Source organism: Cervus elaphus, chromosome 32, assembly GCF_910594005.1.
Source record: "Cervus elaphus chromosome 32, mCerEla1.1, whole genome shotgun sequence".
In the NCBI taxonomy this organism is placed as follows: domain Eukaryota; kingdom Metazoa; phylum Chordata; class Mammalia; order Artiodactyla; family Cervidae; genus Cervus; species Cervus elaphus.
Genome location: NC_057846.1, coordinates 28,594,133 through 28,611,695, shown reverse-complemented (window position 1 = coordinate 28,611,695; position 17,563 = coordinate 28,594,133). Strand labels below are relative to the sequence as shown.

General features: G+C 36.5%; 1 protein-coding gene and 1 long non-coding RNA gene across 2 annotated transcripts in view; one reads left to right on the top strand and one right to left on the bottom strand.

Moving 5' to 3' along the window:
- The first annotated feature begins 1,467 nt into the window (after nt 1-1,467).
- Nucleotides 1,468-17,563, top strand: part of LOC122688047 — a 55,609-nt gene continuing 39,513 nt past the window's right edge. The window contains exon 1 of the long non-coding RNA XR_006339315.1: nt 1,468-1,657. This is a non-coding gene — a long non-coding RNA (uncharacterized LOC122688047). The remainder of the gene's footprint in view (nt 1,658-17,563) is intronic.
- MSR1 (macrophage scavenger receptor 1) overlaps nt 1,892-17,563 on the bottom strand; it is a 76,171-nt gene continuing 60,499 nt past the window's right edge. Inside the window, exons 9-10 of the mRNA XM_043893853.1 lie at nt 15,688-15,876; nt 1,892-2,673 (exon numbers count right to left, since the gene is read on the bottom strand). Of these exons, the coding sequence (XP_043749788.1) occupies nt 2,540-2,673; nt 15,688-15,876 (323 nt within the window). The 3' untranslated portion in view covers nt 1,892-2,539. The remainder of the gene's footprint in view (nt 2,674-15,687; nt 15,877-17,563) is intronic.

The window sequence follows — 17,563 nt, the reverse complement described above, 5'->3', positions numbered from 1 at the left end:
TGAGAAACTGGCTGTTAATCTTACCGAGGATCCTTTGTATATGACAAGTTGCTACCCCTTGCTGCTTTCAGGATTCTCTTTTATCTTCTGACAGTTTATTATGATGTGTCTTTGCATGGGTATCTTTGAATCCATCCTGCTTGGATAATTTTGAGTTCCTTGGGTGCATATACATATATATACATGTCCATCTCATCCATCAAATCTGAGAGCTTTTGCATGCTATTTCTTCAGACATCCTTCTTCTTTTCTTTCTCCCTTCCTCCCTTCCTCTCTCTCTCTCTCCCTCATTCTCTGCTATTTCTGAGACTCCCATAATGCATGTTTTGGGCACCCTACATGTACTTACATGTAGTACTTACATGCACCCTACACCATACTTTTACTTTTCTTTAGCTAATTCTTTATTTTGTTTAAATGTACTATTAAATCCCTTGAATGAATTTTTCACTTTAATAGTTGTACTTTTCAAATCCAAAATTTGTCCTTTTTTTTTTTTTAACTCTTTTTACTGATATTCTGATTTTGTTAGTACACTGTTTTCAGTTTTCTTTAACTCTTAGTCTTTTTTTTTTTAGCATATTTAAACAGTTGTTTTAAAGTTTTTGTCAAATATCACAACACTGAAACTTCCTCAGTGACCTTGCTGTCAAAGGTCATACTGTTCCTTTCACTAAATCACACTTTTCTGTTTCTTTATACACCTTGTGATTTTTTTTGCTGTTGTTGTTGAACACTGGATATTTGAATATTATAATGTGGTACCTCTGAAAAGTAGATTCTCCCCCTTCCCAGTGACTTGCTGGGTTTTTTGTTTGTTTGTTTAAGGCTGTAGAAGTCTATTTTTCTTATTACTTCCCTGAACAGTTTTGCAAAGCCTATTTCTTGTGGGTAGTCACTAAAGCCTCTGTTCCTTAGCTTTTGTTCAGCTAGTGTTTTTGAATGCTAGGAGCTAAAACAACAAACAAACCTCTACAAAAGAAACCCAAACATACCCAAAGAAAAGCAACAGTAACAGCAAAACCCACCTCTTTCAGTATCTGCAGACTGGTTCTATGCTGAGGGGCTCCTTCAACACTTAATTACAAAACTACACTATTGGAGTAAATCACCTATGTACATCAATTAGAAGAATGTACTGTGATAAAGTACATTTTCAGCAGATCATTTCCAGTAGTTCCAATTCCAACATAACATTTTTGCCTTTGCAAGTGAGAGGGCACTAAGTCTATTATCTGGATACTGTTTGTGAAGACTTTAGGATATGAAAAAATGCTAAGACCACGCTTTTGCTTATCATCATTAAAGAAAGAATAGTAGGGCCATCCTGTACTAGTGGTTTTCTAATCACATGTTTCTCTGAGTTGGGCTTGGAAAACTTGAAAATTATGTTTCTCGGGACTGAGATTAAGCTGAATTTCAACAGAAATTGCTAGTCTTTCTACCTGTACATCCAGACAGCAGGGCACAGTCACTGAGTTATTGGATGAACTTGGCACTATTCTGGCTTCTCAGGGTCATCAACCCTTTAGTGGTGAAGATTACCTCTCTCTCTCTCTGGGTTGTAAATATTGACTCTTAATGAAAGACTACAGAGATGGGTCACTGAAACTTCCTTCTGCAGGCAGGACATTTGCATGCTGTTAATTAAAACCGAGTAAGTAGATATACTTACCTTTTAAACACAGTCCTAGAATTGTAACAAATTACTCAGTTTAAAATGTATAGCAAGCTGAGCTCTATGTTATAAAATGACATTTTTGATCTGCTAATTATATGGACACATATAGTGATGGTGGGCCTTTGCTTTTTCTCATATGTCTTGCTTTCAACTAACTTAATGGTTCAGTATAAAAGAAAAAATAAAAACAACAAAACTGTCAACACTTGACCATGTCAAATAATCATGTTATTATTAATGACCATGTGATTAGTCATGTTAGTAATGACTTTGTCAATATTTGAGCAGGTAAAACCTGATGAGTTTCTCATCATGGCCAAAACATATCATGAACATTGCTATCTAATTGCTAAGTTACTGCACAGAAATCTTGAGCTAAGATTCTTCCTTTAGAAACATGTATGGTTTGGAGATTTTGCCAACTTGGCACAAAAGAAAACTTTCCAACCCTCTCATTATTCAAAAAGTAATTACATTAAAATCAACTAAATAGATTACAAAGAAGGCAAAAAATGTGATCCTGTAGTGAAGATACAAATTGTAGCCAGTGATTGGGATGTGTTTCCATTATCACTGGCATTTGTAATCCAGAAGCCTTAAACTTCAATATATGCAATTCAATATATGTCATTATATTAGAAGATGCCATTTAAAAACCTAGAGAACTTGAAATGGTCCTGATATAGGTATTTGAAGCAAATATGAAGCTATCTTACATGTTTATCCAGTGATTTTTAAATATTCCTTTTCTGTGGACAAATTCTTAATTTCTTAAATATTAATTAAGCTGATTTTAGTGAAGCAAAGAAAAAAATCACTTTGTAACAGTTTAAAAAATGTGAATGAAAATATGATGTGTTATGTAGTGCAAGTGACCCCAGCATCTTCGTCGTGCGAACAGACTCTCACACCCCACTGTCTAATTCTGCACTCTTCAATGGATGACTCTTTCCCAAAACAAAATACTTCATTCAGCCATATTGGACCTGTACCTGCAAAAATCAGATACAACTGTATTAATAAGTATAGTTTAGTGTTTATGTTTGTGTGGAACAGTCATTAATTTATTCACTAATTAAACAAAAAAATATGTTGCTCATTATCCACATACAAGCTCTGTGCTCTGTATTAAGATTCAAAAATTAACTCAGCGCCCCAGAAAATTTTATTTTCTGTCAGTGTGTAAATGACAAAAATACTAAGTAATAAGAGCTGTCATGAAGTTTAGCTCTTCATACATATTTTTACGAAATCATAGACTAAAGAACTATTGATTTTCTCCAAGGATTTAATAAATTAATTTTATTTTTAAAAATAAGGAAGGAAATAAGCTTTACTAACAATGGATATATGCTATAACTTAATGATCTAAACATATCTGGTAGGACGTATATCTAGAACATATGCGATTCTGCAGTTCTTTTCTTAGCTTCCTGTGTTGCAGTTTGCATGTGTCTGATTTACCAGGTATGTTATCTATTTTTAATTAAACTAAGACTAACACGATCAGCAAAGGGCTTACAAACTATCCTGCAAGAAGACTACAGATTATTAATTGCAAACACAAGCAAACAAGAAAATGGCAGAGGTAACACTTATACTCTTTGTCTGAAATCTTCCTCAGACACATTAGAAGGAAAAACAGGCTGTCAGCATAGGCTACCTAGAAGATAATTAACTAAACAAACTTAACTGCTACTTTCAAGATAAGAACATTATTTTATCAGTGAATAAGAAAACAACATTTTTTTTAAGGAATTCATGGCAAGAAAAGATAACTTTAAAATGAATGTTTGGCAATGTTTTTCTGATATTCTCTAAAGATTTTTTAAGTGTATCAGATATAACAGTTTTTTCTTTCATACTTAAGGCACTTGGGAACAGACTCTTTGAAAAACTTCTACATGAATGATTTCATTTGGTTTTGTTAAACATAAAATATTGCAAACCTCCTGATGAATTTTCAAGAACATTTCATGTCATTAAGAAACTGATGATTTAGCAGCGAAATTCCAATAAACACCTTTGCAAAACTGTGGATGGTAAATAAATATCTTAATACTGTAAGCATAATCAATAATGCACTTTTTCCATTTGGATCAATATGATGTTAAAGGGTTCTCTTTCAGTCACAAGAACTATATAAAGCATGTTTAGAAGCAAACTCAAAACCTAGAAACATACCTCTGTGTAGCTCTAAAAGCTAAATGAAGATTTGTTTTTTACAAAGGAATATAAAATGGCACATATAATTCCATTACTCTTAACTGATTTTTCAAATAATCTGTGAGTTAAATAAAAGTTAATAATATGTGCATGACTAATGTGCATACTTGTATAGTAGCATGTGCCTATAATATACAACTAAATTAACAGATACTGGAAATTTTGTAATTGCGATGTGGATAATATTTGACAAAAGCTTAAAAAATGAATGAAGGTTTTCCATGTGTTGAAAAGATGTCATTCCATATAGTGGGGGCATCATGAAAATGTATGATGTATTAAAACAGTGAATGGTCTTCTGGCGTCTGTAACAGAGTGTATTAATGAGGGGAGGAGGACTCTTTGGGAAGGTTGGATAGGAAGATAGGACCATGCTATAAACATTATTGGATTGTATAAGTCACCAAAAAAAATAATATCATTAGAACTATATTTCAGAATTTTAAGTCTGGCAGAAATGTTGAAGATGGACTGAAGAAGAAAAAAAATCTATAAGCTAAAGGAGCACTTAATAGGATGTTTACATAGATATTTTCTGTAAAGACTCATGTTTTTATTTACTTTTAGAATTAGGAAATTGTAAGTTCCATATATAAAATAAATAGGTGCACTTATTTAATTTTTGAATAATTTGCGCCTTCACTAGAAATATCCAAATAAAGACAAGCACTAATAATATTTAGGTTTACATTATCAAAGTAATTGGGAATAGTATATTTGTCATTTCACATAATAGTAATTAAATCATTAGTATCCAAATAATGTCTCTATTAGACAAGCAAAAGTTTTCCTGGGCTGATCAACTAGAAGAATAGTAACTTGGAGAGCTCAATTATTTTATGAAATGTTTGTAAGAGTAATAAGCCTTTCAATTTGAAATTTTAAGGCAGATAAAAAGGAAAAGATTAGAGGAATATGGTCTTAAAATCAGAAGCCTAGCCAGTAATAATCTTTGGTTTCTAAATTGTTCTTACTAGGTATATTGTGGTCCCTTTGGTGTTTGTGAGTAATTGTGTGTATGAGCATGTTTGTGTGTGTGTGCATTTATTTTAAATATATAAAGACTATCTAAACTTTTGGGAAACTTCCCCAAAGAGCTACTCAACAAGATAGGCAAATAACTGGACTATTAAATAATAAAACGATTTTCCTGCTAACGTGGAAGGGAGTCAAAACAGTGGGGCATTTACAGATTGTATTTATTACATTTATTTATTACGGTTCAGTTCAGTCACTCAGTCCTGTCCAACTTTTTGCAACCCTATGGACTGGAGCATGCCAGGCCTCCCTGTCCATCACCAACTCCCAGAGTTTACTCAAACTCACATCCATTGAGTCAGTGATGACATCCAACCATCTCATCCTCAGTCGTCCACCTCTCTTCCCACCTTCAATCTTTCCCAGCATCAGGGTCTTTTCCAATGAGTCAGTTCTTCACATCAGGTGGCCAAAGTATTGGAGTTTCAACTTCAACATCAGCCCTTCCAATGAATATTCAGGACTGATTTCTTTTAGGATAGACTGGTTGGATCTCCTTACAGTCCAAGGGACTTTCAAGAGTCTTCTTCAACACCACAGTTCAAAAGCATCAATTCTTTGGCACTCAGCTTTTTATATAGTCCATCTCTCACTTTCATACATGACTACTGGAAAAACCATAGCTTTGACAACAAAGTAATGTCTGTACTTTTTAATATGCTGTCTAGGTTGGTCATAACTTTTCTTCCAAGGAGCAAGCATCTTTTAATTTCATGGCTGCAGTCACCATCTGCAGTGATTTTGGAGCCCAAAAAATTAAAGTCTGTCATTGTTTCCATTGTTTCCCCACCTATTTGCCATGAAGTGATGGGACCAGATGCCATGATCTTAGTATTCTGAATATTGCACTTTAAGCCAACTTTTTCACTCTCCTCTTTCACTTTCATCAAGAGGCTCTTTAGTTCTTCTTCATTTTCTGCCATAAGAGTGGTGTCATCTGCATATCTGAGGTTACTTATATTTTTCCTGGTAATCTTGATTCCAGCTTGTGCTTCCTCCAGCCCAGCATTTCTCATGATGTCCTCTGCATAGAAGTTAAATAAGCAGGGTGACAATATACAGCCTTGACGCACTCCTTTCCCAATTTGGGACCAGTCTCTTGTTCCATGTCCACTTCTAACTATTGCTTCCTGACCTGCATACAGAGTTCTCAAAAGGCAGGTCAGTGGTCCAGTATTCCCATCGCTTTAAGAATTTTCCAGACTTTGTCATAATCCACACAGCCAAAGGCTTTGGCATAGTCAATAAAGGAGAAATAGATGTTTTTCTGGAACTCTCTTGCTTTTTCAATGATCCAATCAATGTTGGAAATTTGATCTCTGGTTCCTCTGCCTTTTCTAAATCCAGCTTGAATATCTGGAAGTTCATGGTTCATGTACTTTTGAAGCCTGGCTTGGAGAATTTTGAGCATTACTTTACTAGTGTATGAGATGAGCGCAATTATGCAGTAGTTTGAGCATTCTTTGGCATTGCTTTTCTTTGGGATTGGAATGAAAACTGTCCTTTTCCAGTCCTGTGGCCACTGCTAAGCTTTCCAAATTTGCTGGCGTATTGAGTGCAGCACTTTCACAGCATCATCTTTTAGGATCTGAAATAGCTCAGTTAGAATTCCATCACCTCCACTAACTTTGTTCGTAGTGATGCTTTCTAAGGCCCACTTGACTTCACATTCCAGGATGTCTGGCTCTAGGTGAGTGATCATACCATCGAGATTATCTGGATTGTGAAGATCTTTTTTGAAAGAGTTGTTATTTATTATAACTTATATAAATAAGCATAAGTGAAACTTTTGGTTTTGTAGTGATCGAGAGCATGAGAACAGCATGGTTTCATGGCCTCTTCACCCTGGGAACTGTGATGCTTTCATTCTACAATTTCTAGATCTTGTCACCAGATTTATATCTCAGCAGTGCAGAATTTTTGCAATCCAGGAAAAGAGAATTAAGCATGAGGATCCTCTCAATAGCTAAAGTGACCAGAAGGGCCATCCCACAGGGGCAACTCAAGACAGATACTATTCAGTCCATGTGCTGCCATGTAAGCCTAAGTTTCTAGATACCATAGTAGGGAAATTCATGAATATTAGAATGACAAAGGTGCAGTAAAAAATAAGAATGAACATGTAAGCCCACTGTTTTAAGGATTTATTGTGTGGCAGAAAATATTCAAAGTACTTTTGAGCTGTTACCTTACTAAATTCTCAAACAATCTTAAAAAGTAAATAAATGCTATTTCGGGGTCATGATACTGTTATGGAAAGTGAAAGACAGAGAGAAGAAGTCGCTTTGCCCTAGGTCATACAGCTAGTGCCTGATGGAACCAGTGTTCCCGCCCCGGGTTTGCCCACTTCCAGGGCCTTTCATCAGAGGTTTACTGCAAGCCCTTGCATCGCTGTCTGCGTTTGTGTACTCAGCCGTGCCCGACTCTTTGCAGCCCATGGACTGTGGCCCTCCAGGCTCCTCTGACCATGGGATTCCCCAGGCAAGGATACTGGAATGGGTTGCCATGCCCTCCTCCAGGGGATCTTCCCGACCCGGGGATCAAACTCTCATCTCTTATGTCTCCTGTATTGGCAGGCAGATTCTTTACCACTGTGCCACCTGGGAAGTCTCCCTTGCATTATTAGATTCTGTCATTTAACAAATCTTGCAGTGCCTATTTGAGTAAACAAAATCAGAATCCATCCTCTCTTGGACTGACTTTCTAGTGAAGACCTTTGTTTTAGGTGAATGCAGCAACTGAGGTCACCTAGATAATTAGTGGCAAAGCTGATTCCTGTAGTTAGAACGCTTAACTCATGCACGCATGATAAATTGCTTCAGTCGTGTCTGACTCTGTATAACCCCATGGACCAAAGTCCCTCAGGCTCCTCTGTCCATGGGATTCTCCAGGCAAGAATACTGGAGTGGGTTGCCATGCCTTCCTCCAGGGGATCTTCCCGACCCAGGGATCAAACCCACGTCTCTTAAGCCTCCTGCATTGGCAGGTGGGTTCTCTACTACTAGCGCCACCTGGGAAGCTCCCGCTTACCTCATATTACAACGCTTTTCCCACCGAGGGCACATAGATGTGATAAATATGTTATGTAATTTAGTAACTCTTGTGTTACACTAAACCGAAAAGACTCAGGTACAGTGAACATACTGGGTCTTTTCATATATAATTTTACAAATTTACTTCTAATAACTTTGTAAAATATTGGCAATTGTTTCCATTTCACTGATAAATAAATTGAGACTCAGGGAGGATGTATGATTTTCTCAAAATAACAGAGAAAATAGAGGCAAGGAACAGAACATGGTGACATTTAAAACTTGGTGCTATTCACTGACTATAGAGAAGCCCAAATAGAGTTATAAAAATTATTTTCAAGTATTTGCTATTTTATTTTTATATTAATATATTCAGGACTATCAACACAAAGGATAAATTTGTTTAATACTTATTTCCCATCTCCTTCCAAACTGTTTTCTGCATTAAAAATTAATGCCAAGGGTAGAATAAAATTCATAAAATTTTATCTTCATATGCACTTCAAAGATTAAAAAACAGATCTGTTTTTATTTCTGTAGGTAACGACAGTTACTGAAGGACTTTTGTCGTTGCTGCTGTCCTTGTTATTTTTTGCCTCTGAGCAATCCTTTCTACTAGTGGAAACCATGAAAAATTGATGTATGTATTTTAGGGATGGTTTTATTCTCTAATCCTACCTGTTTATCGTCTATTTCCCTATCTACCTAAACATCTATATATCTACAATTTCCTTTACAATGTGAAAGCTGCATAGGAAGCAAAAACTGATTTTGTGTTTCCAAAAGCAGACGACAAAAACTGCCATCTATGGCTTCTGGAATTTTGTGAGCTTGGTTTGCGATGCTTAACAGTGTGCTTGACAGATGATACCATTTCCTCTTAATTCCTCTTTAAAACAAGACAAATATTGATATTTTTTTGAGGGACTTGAGTTTCTTTAATCTTTCGTAACCACTGCTTTTATTTTAAAAAAGTAATCATATTTCAGACAGTAGCCAGATACACAGTGACATGGTAAGTTTTGACATTATCTGCTGGGTAAGATAAGTGAAGAAGCAAAAAATCACTAATGGTTAAAGCCTCTGAATGAATTTTAATTACATCCAGTCAAGGCTGGGTGACATGTATTTACATCACTTTTTAGACTTCTAGTTGGGAAGTGCGTTGTCAACAGTTTCTTCTTTGAGAAAAGCATTATGCTTTTTCTTTTTTTAGGGGGTGGGGGGGGGCAATGTTAAAAATGAAGTGGGAATCAGACTAGAGAATGGGTAAACTTAGATTATTGTTCTAGATTTTAGTTTTTTGGTTCTGGAGAAGCTACTTATTTTCTCTGTCTTATTATATATGCAGAAGAGAGGGGTGGGGCTGAAATAGATCTAAGATTTCATTTACCTTTACAATTCTAAGATTCTGAAGAAGCAAGCTCTTTAGAAATGAAGTTTTTAAGGTTAAAGAACTTAAAAGGACATTCTGTCCAGTGGAGAGACAAGGTAAGGGATGAAGGTTGACCCCTGCCTCACAACCACCATAACAGCTATGTAAATTTGGGTGTTTTGTGACAGTTCTGTCAGATTTACTTAGTTTTCTGGAAAGAATGGGGCTATAATACCTTTCTCATAAGCACTGTGAGCACTAAATGAGATTGCATAGTAAACACTTGATAAACAATATTATTTCATACTTAGTATTTGTTAGATGAGCAACAGAACAGACATGTTACGAACTCTATTAGGCTCTATGAAAGTGAAAGTGATAGTGTTAGTAGCTCAGTTGAATCTGCCAGGCTCCTAGGTCCATATTATTCTTCAGGCAAGAATACTGGACTGGGTAGCCATTCCCTTTCTCCAGAGGCTCTTCCTGACCTAGGGCTCGAACCCAGGTCTCCTGCATTGCAGGCAGATTCTTTACTATCTGAGCCACCAGGAAGCCCGGTTCTATATCAGTTTCCATAATACCTCACACATAAACATTTATATTTGAAAACTTTCAATGCACAGGGATCAGTATGTAAGAATTGGCAGTTCTGACCTATTGATGTATTTTATTTATCTTTGAGATTGTTTTTACTCCCAATCATTAAGGGATAATTCAGAGATGCAGAGTTTTATTTTTGATCTCCTTCAGTTTAGTTTTATAATTCTTAAAATTCCACTCGGAAAATTGAATATGGAACGTGAAAGGGGTAGTGTACAAAAGAGAGCATTTATGTTTAGAATTTTCTTCCGTTTCTGCTTTTACATTTGGAGCTTCAGCACCAACTCCCTTAAATTTAGGAGAAGATGAGATGGCTGCTCCAGAGCAGCTTCTTACTTCCTGCATCAGCCTACAGGCTCAGACATGCCTGGAACAAACTCCCGGACTACCGCCGTCCCCTGATAAAGCTCATCCAGGTTTGCTACAGGGAGCCCACTGGGAGAGAAGAGGCTCCCTCTCTCCTCCTTGCTCCATGCAACAGAAAGCACCAGAAGCTTCTCAGTGCTTCTTTAATTTAACCTTTTTGTCTCCTCAGGAAAAAGAAAGAACATTCCACTTGATGCAAAAGCCGCATCCAGTTGAAAGAACCCATTTAAAGGAGTGAGCTTTAAGCTTTGTTCCTATGAATCCTTTTACTTGCAACACTAGTTGTTCTGAAAGCTAATAAGGATTATCTCTAACAAGCCAGGTTTGCTATTTTAAAATGAGAAGGAAAAAAAAAAAAAAGGAGAGGGGGAGACTGTGGGAGACTGTGTCCAGAAAATGGTATTCTTTCTTTAACAGGAGAATTATACAAAGGAGATAAATTTAAACTTTCGTCTTCTTGTTTCAATTTTGATAATAATGTACCATATAGCATTAATCTGATTCTTCTTACTTCCCTATGAGAATGACATATAATTAAAACTTTAATGCACCTTCCTCCTCATCTCTGCTCTACACCTCCCCACTCATACTTCTAAGTTTCCTTGCCTGCTTCTCTTTTGCAGTCAAAGTTGCTTTCTCCTTTACCTCCTGAGTAAAACTGTAAATTTAAAATGGAAAAATGAAGAGTTTAAACAGCTTCACCTGAAATGGTGGTTTGTCATGACTAATCCAGAATCAGTTTATGTTGTAAACCTGTTTCTTAAAAGACAATGTACACTGAAGCAGATCATGAAGTTCATTTTTCAGATTCTGTTTCTTCAGAACAAATCGCCTCAGTTCTATTTTTCTCCCAGCCCACCTTGCTTTACTGCTTAAAAATTTTTATCATCATTCTTCCATTGTTTGGGGCTGAAGTCTACAGAGAGCTGAAACAGTGCTGGGTGTGCATGTGCAGCAGAGCGGGGACCTTAGGAGAGAAGGTTACACAGAACATTCTTAAGTCACACCTCCGTACTGCAGGAAACCACATTCAACTTTTCCACTCTTGGAACATCATGAATGTCACTCTACGATGTAATACCAATCTGACTTCTCTACCTTCAACTTTCAGCTTTCCTGGTGGCTCAGACAGTAAAGAATCTGCCTGCAATGCAGGAGACCTGGGTTTGATACCTGGGTTGAGAAGATCCCCTGGAGAAGGGAACAGCTACCCACTCCAGTATTCTTGCCTGGAGAATTCCATGGACAGAGGAGCCTGGCAGGCTACAGTCCATGGGGTCGCAAAGAGTTGGTCACGACTTAGTGACCTTCACCTTTCAAAGAGGATGGTAAATATGTAACTATACAGTTAGTGGCCCTGCTCCCTGTGATCTTGTCACTCGGGAGCAATGATGTGAGTGCGGCTTCATACTGGGCACTTTCTAGATGCCACTTCTTTTCAGATTCAAAACAAATATTTGCTGTTCAGTTGCTCCACCATGTCCAACTCTTTGCAACCCTGTGGACGGCAGCACTCTGGGTTCCTCTGTCCTTTACCATCTCCTGAAGTTTGCTCAAACTTATGTCCATTGAGTCGGTGATGCGGCCCAACCATCTCATCCCATGTCATCCCCTTCCCCTCTTGCCTTCAATGTTTTCCAGCATCAGGGTCTCTTCCAGTGAGCTGGTTCTTCACATCAGGTGAAGAACGCTTCTTCAGCATCAGTCCTTCCAATGAATATTCAGAACTGATTTCCTTTAGGATTGACTGGTTTGATCTCCCTGCAGTCCAAGGGACTCTCAAGAGTCTTCTCCAACGTCACAGTCCGAAAGCATCAATTCTTTGCCACTCAGTCTTCTTTATGATCCAACTCTCACATCCACTCATGACTACTAGAAAAACCATAACTATGGCTATACAGATACAAAACAAATCTGCCAGGTTGTTATTGATAGTCTAATTTTGTTGGAAAGGAAACAAAGTCTGAGACATTAAGTATTAAAGCTAAGGTTTCAACTTGGCTCCCCTTAGTTTATAAAACTTTTTGGTCTTTCCGGTTCAATTCAGAAGCACTTAAAAATAAGAGCGGAAAAACAAAAAATCTAACATTCCTCGCTGTTTTATTATAATAAAACTCTAATGTATAGAATCTCCAGCTATCATAAATATATCAGTTCAGTTCAGTCACTCAGTTGTGTCTGACTCTTTGCAACCCCATGGACTGCAGCACGCTAGGCCTCCCTGTCCACCACCAACTCCCAGAGCTTACTCAAACTCATGTCCATCAAATCAGTGATGTCATCCAACCATCTCATCCTCTGTCATCCCCTTCTCCTCCTGCATTAGGGTCTTTTCTAATGAGTTAGTTCTTCACATCAGGTGGTCAAAGTATTGGAGTTTCAGCTTCAGATTCAGTCCTTCCAATGAACATTCAGGACTGATTTCCTTTAGGATGGACTGGTTGGATCTCCTTACAGTCCAAGGGACTCTCAAGAGTCTTCTCCAACACCACAGTTCAAAAGCAGCCATTCTTTGGCACTCAGCTTTCTTTATAGTCCAACTCTCACATCCATATATGACCACTGGAAAAAATATAGCTTTGACTAGACAGACCTTTTTCGGGAAAGTAATGTCTCTGCTTTGGAATATGCTGTCTAGGTTTGTTATAGCTTTTCTTCCAAGGAGCAAGCATCTTTTAATTTTAATTTTACTGTAAATACATGGCCTCACTGAAAATAGATGCTCATTTTAGAGAACTAGTCAGTTATCTGGAAAAAAATTGAGATGATTGTTTCCATATAGCCAAAGGAATCATTTCACATGAGACTAAATTCTATTGTTTCCTATTTTAATAATAACCTTTTTTTTGGTTAGTATTTCAGAATATTTATTTTATTCCTTTCTTACCAGTGTTTTAGACTAGAAATCCCTAGTGCTTTAGATTAGAAATCCCTAAAGAAATAAGTAAGAATGAATAAAATCTGAGGGGAAGGGGGGAAGAGTATTTTGCTTGTGAAACTAGGCCTTCAAGTTAATGGAAATTAAAATTACAGTCTTCAGTTGTGTGTTGACTGTCGGCTTGAACCTCAATGGGAAAACAGCTTTGAAATTTATGGCAAGGCTCCATATTCAGAAAAGGAATAGAGCTGGGGTATAACGTCTAATTCTGTTTCCTCCTACAGTTTATATTTGAAATGTTTTTTATACACTTATGTATTTTATATAAATGGCCTTTCATGTTACAGATCTTAGTTACCATAGAAATGGAATCTCTCTGAAAAGAACATTATAGAAACTCAGATTGGAAGATTAGTCTTCCTAAACAATTAGCTGATTCATTTGATTTTCTAGTGATGAATAGTTGGGGATTTTTTTCTTTTTCCCTTCTCTGGGGGAAAAAAAAATCTAGCTTATCGATATTTAAAACATTTCACTTGGAGGTAAATTTACAGGTTCATGAATGATTTTGGTCTGACAGTTTTCAAGCTGAGGAAGTTCTGAAAGTGTAGTGTAAAGGGAAAAATTCGGAAATTCCAACAATCTATTTGGTGGTGGCAACTTATGGGTATTTTCTATTTCCTTTGTTTCTTCTATTCCAAGCTTTAACACACAAATTAAAAACTGGTGGCCAGGGGCTTGAACAAAACAGAATAGAAATTTTCCCTATCACCACTTTCTTTCAATCTTGTGTTTAGCCTCTCTATGAATTTAATTATCCTTCTGGTCTCTAAAGACTTTAGAACCTGGATTCCTGCTAAAATTCATCTCTTAAATCTGATATAATAAATTCATTTAGGTAAAGGAATAAAGGATATAATTGTGATCTATTATTAACACTATTTATGTGTTTAGCACAATGCATGACAGAATTATTACTCAGTAAGTTGTAGCATAATAGTACTAAACACTGGCTTCCCAGGTGACGCTAGCAGTAAAGGATCTGCCTGCCAATGCGGGAGACATAAGAGATGTGGGTTCGATCCCTGGCTTGGGAAGATCTCCTGGAGGACGAAATGGCAACCCACTCCAGTATTCTTGCCTGGAGACTCCCATGGACAGAGGATTAACAATATGTTTCATGAATATATATCATTAATTTAAGAAGTCTATCCTGTTTAGTCTTTTGATATAATAATTTGACATACTCCACTATTTTATTATCATACATAAGATTATCTGGTAACTGTTCAGTTGCCCAGGCGTGTCCAACTCTTTGTGACCCATGGCCTGCATCACGCCAGGGATCCCTGTATCGCATACCTGGTAATGCTGCTATGTTATGTCTATAAGTCTGCATACAATCTCTATTGCCAATACCTCTCTAGAAGAATAACTAATGCAATATCAAGGTGGTCAGATCTTTCTCTCTTTTTTTAGTCACCATCAGCTTCAGAGATACTAGTTACTTATCACATACAGACAGAAGAATCATAAACAAGAAATACTGACTATAAAATTCTAGTTTATCTATACATGGCTACTTAATCTGTCCTTCAGAACTGAAGCACTTATATATGTTTAATCATACATAAAACCTAATATAAGATGCCTATGTAGGGGGAAAAAATGAGTAAAAATATCATGGGTAAACTTTCAAATATTTTGTCCCCTGCAAATTTTCTCCCACACTCTTTTAATACATTCATAAAACATGTTACCGAGCCATCCAGATGAAAATGCACAAATTTACATGCAGCAAAAGAATTATTCATTTCAACCTCATATAGAGGGGAAAGTAAGCTTTCCAGTCCCTATTTCCCATCACATTCCTTAGAGGAGAAGTCATAACCAGCAGGCATAGAGAGCCCGTAGAGTTGCCCCTTTCTCTTTCAGGGTTTCCACTGCCTTTTCTGAAGAAGGAAATGGCAACCCACACCAGTATTCTTGCCTGGAGAATTCCATGGACAGAGGGGCCTGGCGGGCTACAGTCCAAGAGTTTGCAGAGAGTTGGACATGACTGAGCGACTATAAGGAAGGGGTGACTGGGAGGTAAATGCAGAAGCCTGTACCCTGCCCCCACCCTCAGTTCCAAAGAAGAGAGAATGGGGGAGCACAAGGCATTGCCCAGATGCCCACAAGACCCAGAGAGGTCAGTGAGTGTCCCAGGAAGTCAGGCCTGGTCTATAACTGACTGCTTCCTGTTGTTCTGCTTTGCCAATCATTTCCCGCATTTCCTCTGTGTTACATTCTCCAACTAATCAATTGAATCCAAAGGAAATGTAGACATTAAAAGGTGTCTGAGAGCATATGTCTTTCCCTTAAATCTCCTTTCATTCCTACTTTCTAGGAAAGGCCTGTAAAAAAAATTCTGCTTCCTATTCTATATGTTCCTGACTCTACTCGATTATATCTATTGGAGAATGCTTACATTTCATTAAAAAAAATTTACCTTTTCCAAAATAAGCTCCCTTATGCACACTTTGAACACCTTTGTATCCCAAACTCCTACAGACGACCAGTCCTCCACGCAGTTCCCAGCGGTCGTCACACACCGTACCCCACTGGCCTTCGTGGAAAATCTCCACTCTGCCTTCGTGAGGGCCACTGCCACCCACCAATCGGACTGTATTAGAGAGTCCTGTAACAGAAATAAGCAGGGTTTAATTATATAGACTATATATATATATACATATATATATATGTACATACTGCTTTATAATGCTTTTTCTTAAAAAAACCCCACATTTTTCCAGTTAAATTCAATTATTGTAATAAATATTAAACTTTCTAGCCCCACCTATTGGTAAAGACTTTAGTTGCAAACACTGTACATAGTGGTCAAATCTGAAGAAGAAATCTCTTCTTTCTTGTGAATCTCTTCCAGTAACTTTATTTTTTTTTATTTTTTTTTAATTTTTTATTAGTTGGAGGCTAATTACTTCACAACATTTCAGTGGGTTTTGTCATACATTGATATGAATCAGCCATAGATTTACACGTATTCCCCATCCCGATCTTCCAGTAACTTTAAAATTTAACAGCTACAAGTCTCTCAATGTTATAGAGATTTTATGATGTTTTATAATATCATAAACATAAAAATAGACCAAATATCCCATTCTTCACCAAGATAAACAAAATAACTATAGTGAAAACACTGATCTAGAAATAGCAAGGCTCTTCCTTGTTACAAGGTCCCTGGATTTTATCCCAAAGTGTTTTTCTTGTTTTGTAAAAGGATTAATGAGATAGGAATTAGACAATTTTTGTTTATTTTGAGAAATTGCTAAAGAAATAAACTTTGGGAAGAAATACACCATGTCTATAATAGTAAAAGTAATTTTGCTCTGCAATGCTTAAGTAATCAGAATTGTCATACATGCTGTAAACTTTTATAAAATCTTGATCATGTGCAGCAATAAAAGTGTCTCTTTGCCTTCTTTAAAAGCAACATATACATTTCAAACCTAAGAACAGGTAAATAAAGTGGATAATTAGTATTACAAAAAGTTTCACAGTTAGAAAATTTCTTTAAATAACCTATACTATTCTCGTAAGTATTTGTTTAAGAATATTTGGCTAAAAATGAGAAAACAGAAAAGACAGAAAATAACTTTTAAAATGTATTTAGTGCTAAATAAAAATAACAATATTCTCTAATAATTAAAAAAGCCAATGAATTAAACACAATGCTACTTAAATATATCTTTTCAAATACAAGTTTGAAGAACATCACATTATAAAAAAGCACAATGTGACTGTTGCTACAAAAGTATCTGTGTAATGTGAAAATGGAGTTTTAGATTATGGGTTTTCAGAACTCAGTTACCTAAAGAAAAAGTAACTTTTTTTTCTAATTTCATTAAATTTTGTTTGAACAGTAATCTAACAAAGTGTAAAGGAAAATAAGCCATTTCCTACAAGCCTGACTGAGCCACTCAGAAACAGGAAAAGCAAACAAATTAAAGGTAGTATTACAATTATTTTCTTGATTCTTCCAAAATGTTATTCAGTGCTAAATAATGAATTCATGCAATAATGCCCAGGTGCATAAGCCCTTTTTCACTTAATAAACATGAGTTATAAGCATTAAAAACATTTTTAAAAAGGAAAATAGCTTGCTATTGCAGTAATCAAACTTCCAATTACTGGGTAACCCAATTGTTCACTGTAAGTGTCTAAGAAAATAGGAAATGATCCAGGAGCAGATTGTGTAAGGTTTTAAAATACTAGAGTCATGTAATAGTAACTAGTGCCACTCCCAAGTGTTTAAATTTTACACAAGTCAGAAATACCTAAGCACAACATGTTTACCATGATTCTAT